Source organism: Pipistrellus kuhlii, unplaced genomic scaffold, assembly GCF_014108245.1.
Source record: "Pipistrellus kuhlii isolate mPipKuh1 unplaced genomic scaffold, mPipKuh1.p scaffold_m20_p_11, whole genome shotgun sequence".
NCBI classification, from domain to species: domain Eukaryota; kingdom Metazoa; phylum Chordata; class Mammalia; order Chiroptera; family Vespertilionidae; genus Pipistrellus; species Pipistrellus kuhlii.
Genome location: NW_023425416.1, coordinates 47,823,831 through 47,837,307, shown reverse-complemented (window position 1 = coordinate 47,837,307; position 13,477 = coordinate 47,823,831). Strand labels below are relative to the sequence as shown.

At 48.5% G+C, this 13,477-nt stretch overlaps 1 protein-coding gene across 9 annotated transcripts in view; it reads left to right on the top strand.

Moving 5' to 3' along the window:
• Positions 1–13,477, top strand: part of ZDHHC3 (zinc finger DHHC-type palmitoyltransferase 3) — a 36,572-nt gene that overhangs the window by 6,075 nt on the left and 17,020 nt on the right. For all 9 annotated transcript variants that reach the window (XM_036432039.2, XM_045579486.1, XM_045579485.1 and 6 more), the window contains 2 exons: positions 6,281–6,610; positions 12,650–12,774. In XM_036432039.2, coding sequence (XP_036287932.1) covers positions 6,305–6,610; positions 12,650–12,774 — 431 coding nt within the window. In that variant the 5' untranslated portion in view covers positions 6,281–6,304. The remainder of the gene's footprint in view (positions 1–6,280; positions 6,611–12,649; positions 12,775–13,477) is intronic.

Below are 13,477 nucleotides of genomic sequence, written 5' to 3'. Positions count from 1 at the left end.
TATAGTATAGCTTGAAATCAGAAGTGTGATGTCTCCTACTTTATTCTTCTTTCTCAGGATTTATTTGGCTATTTGGGGTCTTTTGTGGTTTTATGTAAATATTAGGAGTGTCTTTTTTTTTTTTTTTTTTTTTTTACTCCTGTAGAAAATGCCATTGGAATCTTGATAGGGATTGCATTAAATCTATTGAAGGCTTTTGGTAGTATTGACATTTTAACAATATTAATTCTTCCAATCTATGAACATGGGACACCTTCGCATATTTCTATCTTCTAATTCTTTCAACAGTGTCATATAGTTTTCTTTTTTTTTTTTTTCTTAATACATTTTATTGATTTTTCACAGAGAGGAAGGGAAAGGGATAAATAGCTAGAAATATCGATGAGAGAGAATCATCGACCAGCTGCCTCCTGCACACCCCCTTACTGGAGATGTGCCCGCAACCAATGTATGTGCCCTTGACCGGAATCGAACCTAGGACCTTTCAGTTCGCAGACCAACGCTCTATCCACTGAGCCAAACCGGTTTCGGCCAGTGTCATAGTTTTCAAAGTAGAGGTCTTTCAACTCCTTAAATGTACTCCTATTTTATTGTTTTTGACAATATTGCAAGTAGGGTCAATTAATATCTTTTTCAGATAATTTGTTATGGTATAAAAATGCTACTGATTTTTATATGTTAACTGTGTATACTGCAACTTTATTGATATCATTGAATAGATCTAACTTTTTTTGGTTTATTCTTTAGGATTTTTTATATAGAAAATTATGTCATTTGTGAAGAGACAATTTTACTTTTTCCTTTCCAGTTCAGATACTTTTTTTCTTACTTGATTGCTCTAGCTACGACTTCTAGTACTATGTTGAATAGGAGTAATGAGAATGATCACCCTTGTCTTTGGTCCTGATCTTAGAGGAAAAGCCTTCAACCTTTTGTCATTGAGTATATTAGTTGTGGGCTTATAATATATAGTTTTATTAGTTGTGGGCTTGTAATTTATAGTTTTTATTATTTATTCTCATCATCATCATCATCATCATCCCACAATTTCTAGTATATTGTGTTTCCATTTTAGTTTGTCTCAGGAAACTTTTTAATTTCTTCTTTAATTTCTTCTTTGACCCATTGGTTGTTCAAAAAGAATCCCTTTGCAAAACCTGGTATAGTTACAATAACTTCTCACTCTCTTTTCTAGGTCTTTTTTTCCTGATCCCTCCAAGCACATTTGCTGTTTGTTCCTTAAAAAAAAAAAAAAAAAAAGACCAAGCCTTTTCTGGGTGACGTCCCGGTGGCTGAATGTCTGAACGTGGTACCATGTGGCGAAGGTGCTATTTTTAACATCCTTAGGTGGGAACCTTTGCTGTAGGTCTCTGTCTAGCATGCATGGCTTTCTCTCAGGAAAAGCAGCGTGATAGAACTTGGCCCCACAGGAAGTGTTCCTCAACAGAAGCAGATTTTAGGGACTCAATCTTAGGGTGACCCCTGGCTAAAGCATTACAGCCCTCCTACTTCCTAAGTTAAATCAGGATCAGTCTTCTAAATGGTTGGTGTTCAGCCAGGCCCCTCCCAAAAACTTACAAAGGGTTCCTGTACTGAGAGTATCACACTCATTGACAAATATTAATTGGGTAGGTAGGTCAGTAATATATTATTGCCTTTATAAAAAATTTTCCTACTGGGCCGCAGACTCCCTAGCAGGAGAAGGTAATGCAGGCATATAGCAGTAGAAGCAACTAGTAGATACCATTTATTAGAACTAGAGAGAAAGTAAGCAACCTTCCTAACATTTTATAACATCAATTAACTCTGAGCTTCTTTTATTTTTTCTAGAGAGAGAGGAAAGGGGGGAGGGGAGAAAAATCGATCAGTTGCCTTCCATTCCCGCCCCAATTGGGGATCTAACCCACAACCGTTTGGTGTACAAGACATCCAACCAACTGGCCACCCAGCCAGTGCTTGAGTTTCCTTTTTTTCCATCTGTAGAACAGGCTGGGCCAGCCTTTGGAAGAGGTCAGCTAGCCTAATGGAAATATGATCCATGAAAGAGGCAGCTGAGGAACAGTGCTCTTTAAGAATGGACATTATAGGTTCCCAGTAGCCAGAGGGAGGAAAGTCTACTTAGAGGGTATTCCTTATTTGTTTGTTTGTTTGTTTGTTTTTAAATCACAGCTTGGAGATCCAGGCCTTCCCGCTCACTTTAGAGATGAAGACAAAGCTAAGTTGAAGTGTGACTTGTCCTCAGTTCCATCAAATGTGTCAGAGGGATAGGAAGTAGAACTCCCGTTTCCTGCTTGGGCGCTCCTCCTCTGCTCTTGGTGGCGGGCAGGGGAGGAGGGGAGGGGAGGGAGGAGAAGCAGCCTCGTGCTATGTTCAAAATTCGGTCTATGGTGACAAGCAGAGCTGGTTTTGAATTCCGGCTTTACCACTCCCTCGCTTTGTATGACCTTGAGAACATTAACCAAAACCTCTGCACCTCACTCTGTATCTATCCAGTGGATAATAAAAGCTACTGTGCCATTGTAAGAATTAAAGCGAGCTGCTTTCTGAGTCCGCAGTCATAATAGCCATTCAGTTAATGTCGGGGTTCATCTCCACTCCTGCAGACAGCACTGCTTGTCTTGTCTAAACTGATGCTTTAGACAAAAATCTCAAATGGACTTGGATTTTCTCTTATGTAAAACAAAAGTTTGGCTGAAATGCAGTAGGTGTTCTTTGAGGCTCCTTCCCCCTCTACAGTTCTGACTCAGATCGTGATTGTTTTCCAACCGTTAATCTTATGTGTGGCCTTGTTTTAAAGTTGTCTCATTCATCTTTCTCATTGTTGCAACACATGGAGCACATTTATAAAAAGGGAAAGGAGAATGTGTTACCCAAATGAGCCCCGATGTCTGTATCACACATGGTATCATCCTGTATGTGGGTGTGTGTATTTTTTAATAGTTCTAGAAAGCTGGGAGGTAGGAAAAGCGCCAGTTGTAGTAATTGTAGGAACTGTTAGCCTGGCCCAAACCAGACTTTGTTCTGAAATGAAGACCATTGTTAGGAGTCCCAGTGGGTACATGCATGGGTTTTATAAGAAGGTGACCAGTTACAAGTCAAAAAGGCAAATTTAACTTCCTACCTCCTGGTTCCCTCAATGAATTTTATTGTGTTATAGAGTTTGGTTTGGGGGTACAGAGTTTACGTTTAAATTTTTGTCGGAGGTAAAGTATGACAGGCAGGAGGCAGGAGGGAGAACCAGTGTAAGCTCCTGGTAAAGCCAGAGCACTCTGCCTGTCTGGGCGCCTTCCTTGGCTGGCAGGTGGTGATGCAGATAAGGCCCTTTTCCTTTGGACCACACCCTTTGAAAAAACGTTTAGTGACTCACTCTATATTTTTTATGAGGCATTTTAAGCAGTGAATTCATGGTTCATTCATTGTTTTTCTGAGAATCACCTAAAATGGGTATAAAATGTATAGTTCTTTTGGATTCTTACAACAAATTAAGATAATTTTAACCCAGGTAGAATAATTTCCTACTTGATCAAATTGGTTTTTAAAGCCCATCTGTTCTTTGAAGTTGTGTGGCTGGCCTGTGAACACTGATACTTTAGTCAATTCCTTGGATATGGAAGAAGATTTTTAAAGAGGCAAACACCATATTCTTAAGGCCACAGGATTTATACCGTAGGTTATGGATGTACTCCGTAGGATGAATTTCAAGGGAGAATCACGGGGGAAATAGCAGAAGAGACGCTGCCTTCTTTCAGTGGGCCTGTTAAATTACGTGATTATTTACTGAGTTAACTAGTATAAAGTAGTTTAGGTGCGAAGCCCATGTTTGGGGCAAGTTCAAGAGGATACCAGATCCCCGCTTCCCCCCTCAGCAATCCAACATGATACAAGATGTATTAAAATGTTAAATATTCATTTATTTATTTATTTTTTGAGTATTTGCATTATCCTATTCTCTAAGCCAAAGGAAAATAATTACACCTGATTTTGAGTTTATTAAACCAGCCTGTGGGTAAATATTTCATATGGCTACCCCACCAGCACCTCCACTCTGCCTCCCAGGCCCACTTACTCCACAGCCTTTGTCTAAGAAGTGGTACGCTTCCCCTGGCTCCATGCCCATGAGACTCCGCCCCCTCAGAAGTCCTGTCCTTGAAAGTCTGTGTATCTCACTTTTGAGTTTTGGGGTATGTGTTTGTTTTGGGGGATACTGTTTGCTCTCTGTTGTGCTACTCATTAGAAGCCTATGTTTTAGGATTATTGTGGGGTGTGTCTGTCTGATTTACATATCCACTCATTCAAATACTGATTTGAGCATACACTCATGCCAGATACCAGGCTACAAAGCTAAACAGCAGGGAAAAGCCAGTAAGACTGGTCTTACCAGATTGGCATCCGGGAGAGGACCGAGCAGGGCAGCACACACACGTTATTGTCCTCATCCCCGGGTGCGAGCCCCTGCACGGTGCCGTGCATGTCGTGGCTGCTTGTGAATGTCTGTGTGAGTCATGGGATTGATGAAAGGCATGTTAGACAGCCAGCGGGCAAGGGAATGGGATGAAGGCGCCGGGAGGGCACTGGCCAGGGTGCCCCCTGAGGGTGGGGGAGGCTGGCAGCAGTGGTATTGTGGGTTGGGTTCCGGGTGCGCCAGCCTCCAGAGGCCTGAGCAGCCAGTTCTGAGCAAGGACGGGGGGGGGGGGTGGTGTCCATGACAAAGAACCATCCCTCCACTCCAGGGACTGGGGGAAAAGAGTGAAGCTTCGCCCTTTCTGTGGTTGGGGGCAGAGTGAAGGGAATGTGTATCATTTGTTTCAAGGTGGGCTCCCCCTCCTCATTTCTCAGGTTTTCATTTGGCTAATTGAATAAAACAGATGGTTATTAAAGAGCTACTTCCATTGCCTTCGGAGGCCTGGGGGCTAAGGAAACCTCTTTACAGCAGTGTGCCGTGACTGGTTTTGATTGGGATGTTTTGAAACTAAAGTGTGGGCTGGAATCTGTCCTTCAGTTCAACACTCAGTGCAGCTCTGCCAGGTGAGCCCTGGGCCGGGCGCTTTCCCGGATCACAGGTTCTCACCCACCAGTGAGGGGAGGGGGGTGCGAAAACAGAGCTCCCAGTGCACTCTGTCCCACACTGTTCAAGGCGGAACGTTCTGGTTCCCTGCTTCATGGTCCTACTTGGTGCACCCCCCCATCCAGAATGTGGCCTAGCCCTGGAGTTAGCAGACGCCTCCACGAGGTGGGCCTGGGCTCACAGACAGAGCTCATGCATCTTACTCGTGCACGTGTGTGATGGACACGTGGTGAGAGGCTGCTGTGTGCCGGCACCGGGCTAATGGAAGGACGGGGCTTCCAGCCCACAACCACTGAATGTGGGAGAGCATTGCGGGCGTGCCCCAAAGGCCTGCTGTCCAACGGGAGTGCCCTTGCACAAACGAATCCAACAAGGCCTCACTTGACTGCCTTCCCGCCCACAGCCAGTTAGCAGCAGTAATAGAGGGCATGCTGGGAGGATTGGTAACTCTGGGCACATAATGACAGCAGCGGGAATGGAGGGGGAAGACAAAGAACCTTACGGAGGAGATGCCGCAGTGATAATGGCCTGAACGGGCCACTCGGTGTGCAGCGGCAAGGCCAGTGAGTCCCGTTCCCCCAGGGGACATGGCTACCTAACATGCTCCCATAACTAATGTTCCTGGTAATGACTCGCAATCCTTCCAAATAAATGGGTGGGTATCGTGCCTATGACAGGAAGTAGCCTGTTACCTGGCAGATTTACTGCAGGCATCCTCTCTGGATATTCAGTCATTGGAAGCATCTACACATGAGCATTGCTCTGAAGTTTATTTCCAGTGGCCTCCATTTCTGAAAACCACACCATTTAGGCTCGCTGAAGGGCAGTTGGATGGAGCACCGGGGGGTATGGCGAGATGACCCTCAGGCTGCAGATGGCTGCGGGTCATGCTGCCACAGGCGTGCTGGGGCAGTGTGGCTGTCACGGATCATCTCTGTTACACCCTGCTCTTCTGCAGAAGCAGGGGTTGGGGTGGATCACTTATTTACCGGGTGGGGCAAAAATAGGTTTACAATTGTGAGGACGAGAAACACAGTTTATTCTTATGCTATTAGTTACTGTATTATTCTCTGTATGACCCACTGTAAGCCTACTTTTGCCCCACCCTGTGTTTGGTGGGTGACAAAGACACTCCGGCCTCACTGGGAAAGGTCGTTTGGTCCCATCAGCTTGATGACAAGATGACACCAAATGTCTGGGTCTTCTCTCTTGCAGATGCCAGTATGGACAGAATAGCTTATGATGCTTATCCCCAACCACCACTTCCGAGACATTGAGCGGAAGCCAGAATACCTGCAGCCGGAGAAGTGCGCTCCGCCTCCCTACCCTGGCCCTGCGGGAACCATGTGGTTTATCCGCGATGGCTGCGGCATCGCCTGTGCCATTGTCACCTGGTTTCTGGTCCTCTACGCGGAGTTTGTGGTCCTCTTTGTCATGCTGATTCCATCTCGAGACTACGTGTACAGCATCATCAATGGAATTCTGTTCAACCTGCTGGCCTTCTTGGCCCTGGCCTCCCACTGCCGGGCCATGCTGACGGACCCCGTGAGTATGTCTGGCCTTGTTTTGACCAGCCCACTCTCTCCTTCCCTGGCCCTGCTGTGGCCACAGCCTGCATGCTGCCTGACCTAGGAATGTGGAGAGCAGGAGGGAAGTGGACACAGGTCCCACTGCAGAAACACGGTCTGCCTCAGCCTGCCTGCCGGGGTGAACGGCACTGTGCGCACACGGGTGTGTACGTTGCTGGGGCAGGGTTTGTTCTGGGGGAAGTGTAGCCTCTAGTGAGAAAGGTGAGTCACATAGCCATCAAACCTGGGGCCAGGTGAGGAGCAGAAAGCATGCTGGGAGCTGGGTCAGGACAGGGCTTTGCAGCAAAGAAAGGACGGGAGCTTGAACTTAAAGCCTTATCCCGCTCCGGGAATGTGCACCTGAGTGGCCTTCCCTTCGCGGGAGACTCATCCTTCCTGGAAAGCGGGGCAGGCCTGTGTCCGGCCACAGCCAGTGCCTCCTGGGGAGCGTCCGTGAGCGAAGCAGTGGTCTCCCCGGTGACTTAGCTAGGTGTACCAGCTGTGCGAGCGGCTGCTGAATGCCAAGCACCCTGGTGTTAGATCCTCCCTTCCTGTTCATTACCGCTCGGGGAAAGCTGGAGTGCGTTATGGGATAAGACCTCTGGGGCTTCATTGTTCAGATGAGTGTGTTTAAATTAAGAAGGGAAAGCACTCGAGTGACGGTGACGGTGGCCGTGGCTGTGGTCACACAGATTTCCGTTCTGTGTGCTCTGGGGAAAGCTCAGGACAGATGCTGGGTCCCTTCTCCAAGGACTCCGGTTCCTGCCGGTTCCGGTGGTGGATTGTTAATCTGCCCCGAGGGAAGGCCTCTCCCAGCTCAGTTACTGTCAGTAGCCGGTGCAGACGGTGCCTCATCTTACACACGTGTCTGGGGAGATGGCACACCGGCAGGCCGGGCACAGTGGAGAGTGGGTCTGGGCTGGCAGTGTGCGTGGAATGCCTAAGATGTAGGGCGGGTGTGGGGTGTGAGGGGCAGCCAGTGACAAGATCAGATTGTCATTTTACAAGGATCACTCTGGCAGCAGTGAGGGAGGAGACCAGGGCGCCCGGACAGTGGAATAACGTGAATGGCACGTTTATCGAGTGAGAGATTCCATTCTGAGCAATGGATGCAGCTGTGAGCAAGACAGACCAAAACCCTTGCTCTCCTGACGCTCACATCCCCCCAGGGGGTCAGGCATTAACAATGTGATTGCCGAGGTAATTCCAGAAAGTGCCCAGTGCCGTAAAGACGATGAAACAGTGACGGTGACGCAGTGGTGACTCTTTGGAGGAGAAGGGGAACTGCTTTAGATCACTGCGATCTGAATGCCTCTGAGGCGGGGCCATTTGAGCCGAGAACTGGGGGACGTGAAGTTGCAAATCAGGCAAATGAAGATCGGAGGGCAGAGCCTTCAGGAAGAGGAGAAACGGGAGTAAGACTCAGGTGACTGAGCAGATCCTGCAGGCCTGCGGGCCTCCTGAGGACTCCGGTCTGTGTTCTGCATGTCGCGGGAGCCGTCAGAGAGGCCTGATGCGAACAGGTGTTGTGCTTGGGATGGGGGTTTGGTGGGGATAAGTAAAAGCAGAAGATAGGAGGTATTGCTGTGGTCCACACAAGACATGTGGCTCAGACCAAGGTGGGAACGGTGAGGCTGGAGAGAAGCTGTTGGATTGGGAGTGTATTTTAAGCCACTAATTCTCAAGCCTGGCCGTCCATTAGAATCCCTTGGGGAGCTTTTAAAAGTACTGATGCCCGGGCCGCCCCGAGAGAGTCCCCGCTAATCGGTCAGGACGGGGTCTGGTATTGGGATGCTTTAAAGCTCCCAGGAGTCCCTCGGGCTCAGCCAGTCTGAGAACCGCCATTCAGAGGCGCTGACAGAATGGAAAGAGATCAAAGAGTGTGCCTTCCAGAGTCTTCTTGGCCCGAGCAGCAGCAGATTGATTGCTGCTGCCACTTATTGAACGGGGAGAGTCGGGGGAGAATAGATTTGGGAAGAGAAAGCAAGGCTTTTGTTCTGGCCAAACTGTGTCTGTATTTCATGTAAGCAGAGATGCCAGATAGGCAGTGTATAGCCAGGTCTGGGGCTGGTGGAGGGGCAGGACCAGAGTGGAGTGTAAAGCTCATTGGTTTCTAGAAGGTGTGTGAATCAGGAACTGGATTGGGGGGGGGGGGGGCACTTTGGCCCTGATATTCCTGCTGCCCTCACGTGTGTGTGAGATCTTTTGCCCCCATGGGCCTCCTCAGTCCAGCCCTTGCATTGGAGGCGGGAGAGAATGGTCCTCACTATGGTATGTTGCTGGGCTTCCATTCCCAAGTGAATGGGAGCCAAACTCCAGCCAACTGCTCATGGGAGTGTTTTGCTGGTGGCCCCAAAGAAAACTGGGCAAACATACGACGCATCTGCCAGGTATCTACCATTGTAAAGGGAGCAACTCAAAGCATGTCCCACAGACAGGCCGCGTCTCAGGCTCATCTTGGGTTTTCCTGCTGCCCCCTGCCTACCCCCATCCCAGCACATGACATCCTGTGCAAAACTCAGCACGGAAACAGGGGAGCTGCAGCCGTGGCGCCCCTGGGGCACCCCGGGCTTCCCTGGAGCAGAGTTGGGGGCCCTGATCACACACACAAAGCAGATCAATTCCTGCTTTCTCATCAGTGCCTGCAGCCTCATTAACACCAAAGGGGGAGTCTGTTTCTATTTAGAAAGGAGCTTCTGTATGGCTCTAAGTTCCCTAAAAATATTACAATGTTGGTATCTCAAGGATTCATGCTGCCTATAACTTTCAGAAAGTTACACCCTAAGGCTATAAACAATGTATAACGATGTATACATTGTATATGATTTTGGCTTATTACTATTCTTAGTTTGTTGTGTTTTTTTAAAAAAAAGATCTTATAATCTTCCCAAGATGGTTACTGTACCACTTTCAACTTTGAGATTCTTATCCCAAATGTAACATCAAAACAATTGCGGCCACCACATTTTCTGGACCATTTAGTGAGCATTTAGTAAAGGAGGCCACGTAGAGCTTGGGCAGAAAAGGGAGTGACTCACAAGAGACTGACCCATTTGAGGAATGGGATAAAGGACAGGCCTGTAAGGAGGGAGGGGACAGACGCACAGAGGGGCCAGTACTTGCTGGGCAGGGGGCTGGGCTGAGCGTGGGCAGGAACAAGTCAGACTGGGGGGTGATGTCAGGTGCTTCCTCCTCCCCCGCTCAGGTTGTGGAATGTCATCAAAGGAGCTCTCCGTGTTCCTGAAACAGTTAAGTCTGGAGTGGCTCCGCCTGCCCAGACAGCCCGGGCTCAGAGACCCTTGTCTGGTACCTTTCTCTCCTTTCCTCTCTCCCAGTCTCACCACTTTTTCTCTCCCAGTTACAAGCACATTTGAATTCCTCATCCTGTGAATTCCTGAGGGATTGATTCCCTTTAAAATGGAGATTTGGGAGGGTATCTGTCTCCCAGCTTAAAGCCAAGAGCCATAGCTTGTTGCTTTTTGCCCTGACTGCCAGGAAGCTCAAAGCCAAGCACTAGACAACCCCGGCAATTGTGTATATCCTTACAATCAGCATTTTTTTGTACTCTTCCATTCTGTGGACTTAATAATTTATTAACCTCATGTAAATTATCTCAAACCTTAGACTTGAGTCAAGGAGGACTATAAAGCAATTCATTGCTAAGGAAAAGGGAATCCATCTGCCTGCCTACCGCTGCCCCTCCTCCTCCTCCGCCTCCTCCTTTCTTCAGTCCCCATAGTGAATTCCTGGCTGTAAACAGACTTCACTTGACAATCTCTGCCCACTGCAGGCCACTGATTCTCATTTCTGCTACCAAGTTATCTGTGGAGCTCAGGGCTCATTGCAACGTGCAGCTGGTATTCCTTTCTGGGGTCCCTCGGGGAAGAATCGGGAGCAGGTAGTTACTGGGGCCAGGAGCGGGGCAGCACGATGTCGGCCTGGGGACAGAAGAGGCCTGGCACTGGGTCCTGCCAGCCAGGCTCTGCTATAGAAGGCCGTGCCCATCTTGCCTAACGGTGTTGCCACATTTCCTGTTTGATCTGGGGACTTGCCTCGGGGTTCATTTGAGTGGGGTGCTTTGTCCTCCTCATGCTCTGCAACTTCTCACACTGCCACTGAGTCTCTTATCAATGCCAACCCAAAGCCTTCTGGCTCCAGAGAGAGGAGAGTGACCAGCTGGGGATTGCCACTTCCTGCCTCTCTGTGGAGGACCAGGTGGCCCCGGGACACAGTCTGTCAGACTGTGAGAGCGTTTCTGCATATCCCCAGTAGGGGGTGTGCAAGAGGCAACTGATCGATGACTCTCTCTCATCGATGTTTCTAACTCTCTATCTCTCTTCCTTCCTCTCTGTACAAAATCAATAAAATATATTAAAAAAAATACATATATATATATATATATATATATATATATATATATATATATATATATATATATATCTGACAAATGCCTGCTGCCTTCTGATGGAGCATAGGTTCTAGACTTGGATGGCCTGGGTCTGGTCCTCTCCTGCCACTTACTAGCCATCTGATCTTGGGATCTTGCTTAACTTCTCAGCTTTAGTTACCACCTCTCTACAGTGAGGAACTGCATAGTCTCTGCCTCACAGGTGTGTTGTCAGAATTAACTGGCAAAAAAAGACAGCAAAGCACTTGGAGCTGTGCCTCCTGTATAAGCTCAGTAAATGTCTGTGGTATCATCATTCTTGTTCAGCGTGGGTTTATTAATGCCTGCTCCTGGGCTGCAGGTGGGAAGACATCGTCCTCCAGGAACTGGGGTGTAATTAAATGGGAGTTGTTACTAAGGCCCCAATGGGTTCTGGCCGGGTGTGGCCTGGGGCCTCGGTAAGGAGGCGGGTTGTGGTGGCCCCCCTGGACTCCGGGCCAGGAAATGCTCTGGAGATTTCCACATTCGTCTCCGTTTTGTATAATGAGTGGATTATACCTTCACAGAACATTTCAGAATTGTTTTTGATTTTTACTTTAAATCTTGTGTTGGTTTCAGGTGGATAGCCTAGTGTTTTTTTGTCTGTTGGTTGGTTTATGACTTTTGTAGGACCCTCTCCTCTGCCTGCCCGTGTGCTCCACAGGCCCCTTTAAAGTCTGCTCCTCTCGGGGTTGGGCCCCGCCTCTGCTGTGAGCCAGACTTCCAGACCCTCGCCCCCCCTCCCGCTGATGCCTCAAGGACCCTCAGCGGCCTCTGCATTGTGGTTACAAACCTCAGGAAAGGTGGTCATAGTCCTACTCCAGGTAGCTCCTTCCTGAGGCAAATTTTTTTGCATGTATATTTAATGAGCTTTTTTAATTGCAAAGGTCACATGCTTATAATAGAACCTTTAAGGAAGGTAGTCAAGAAAATAAGATGTTCTTGTGATTCTTTGTTGGATAACCATTAATACTTTTGCGTGTATCTTTATCTTTTTATGTATGTGTATAGATAATCTTTGCCAAAACAGGCTTACAGTCTATTTCCTGTTTGGAAGTCTGCTTTCCCTTTAACAATCTATCATGGGTGTTTCCCATGTCAGTAGCTGTGTGCTTTATGGCATATTTAATGTGAAACTATATCCTGACTAGCATTGTACATACCATATAGTCCTTGCCTACCACAGTTTGTTTGCTTCTTAAAATTTCTGTTATAGGCTTTTCTGGCATCTGGCTGCATTTTGCAGTCCAGATTTCTTTCCTACTACTTTTTTAACTGTTAGAAAAATTGTTAATGAGAAATACTTCAGTTGAAAGGGTATGAAATGGTGAGATGATGAGTACCCATCTGTTCACTTTTTGGCAATATTTGGGGAAATTGTCACTATATACTCATTGGTGTTGGTATAAATCTGACCACAGAGTCCACACATTGGGGTGCCCCTGCCTCGTCCCTGGGTGATTCCTAACAGCCCACGTGTCAGGATGAAGTGCCCCGTCCCAGTGTGTGTAACTGCTCCTTTGAAATGACTGTGCTGACTGGGGAGCTGGAACCCCTGGCCAACCCTGACGCCTTTCCTCTCTCCTCCAGGGGGCAGTGCCCAAAGGAAACGCCACTAAAGAATTCATCGAGAGTTTACAACTGAAGCCCGGCCAGGTGGTGTACAAGTGTCCCAAGTGCTGCAGCATCAAGCCCGACCGAGCGCACCACTGCAGGTACGCGTGCCACACAGACACTCCCCTGCTCACACTGCTCCCATCCGGGCCGGCAGCACCAGGACGCTGAGCATCCCGCTCTGGGCGCCGAGTGACCCTGGGTCTCCCTCTGGGAAGGGGCAGGCCCTTGGCTCTGCCTTCGTTTCCGAGTCTGTAAATCCAGGAGGTTCCTGCTCTCTCCTCACAGCCTGCTGCGTAGTGAGGGCGCCTGAGAAAGGCTGTAGAAGGGCATTCTGTGCATGGCTAGTCCTTTACCCGTTTAAGAGGTGGGCCCTGCCGTTTACAGGGAAATGAAGGGTCCTCCTGCTGGAAAGCTTTTCTCTAAAACGAAACTTCAAGAGGCCACGGCCTCGTGGGAGCCAGCCCACAGCCACTGCCCTTCCTTCTGTGATGAGCTGGCCCTTCTGGTTTTCAGATGTCTTGACGGCATCCAGCTAAAAAGTGCCCTTGACCATGACAGGGGACTGTAAGTGCAAAATTACAGCAATGCAGACACAGCAGCTGGTCCCTTTTTCAGGCTGGTGTGGTCAGGGGAGGTTTCAGGGAGTGAACCGGCTCCTGATGGCGGGAGGGCATCCTGGCCACTCGGGGGATGCGAGTGCCTGCAGGGGGTCATTTCTGTGGGTCTCACTGCCCCCCTCCAGCGTCCCGGGTCCCGGGCAGCTGCTGAGCCCTGGCTGTGTCCCTGCGCCTCAGCCCAGTC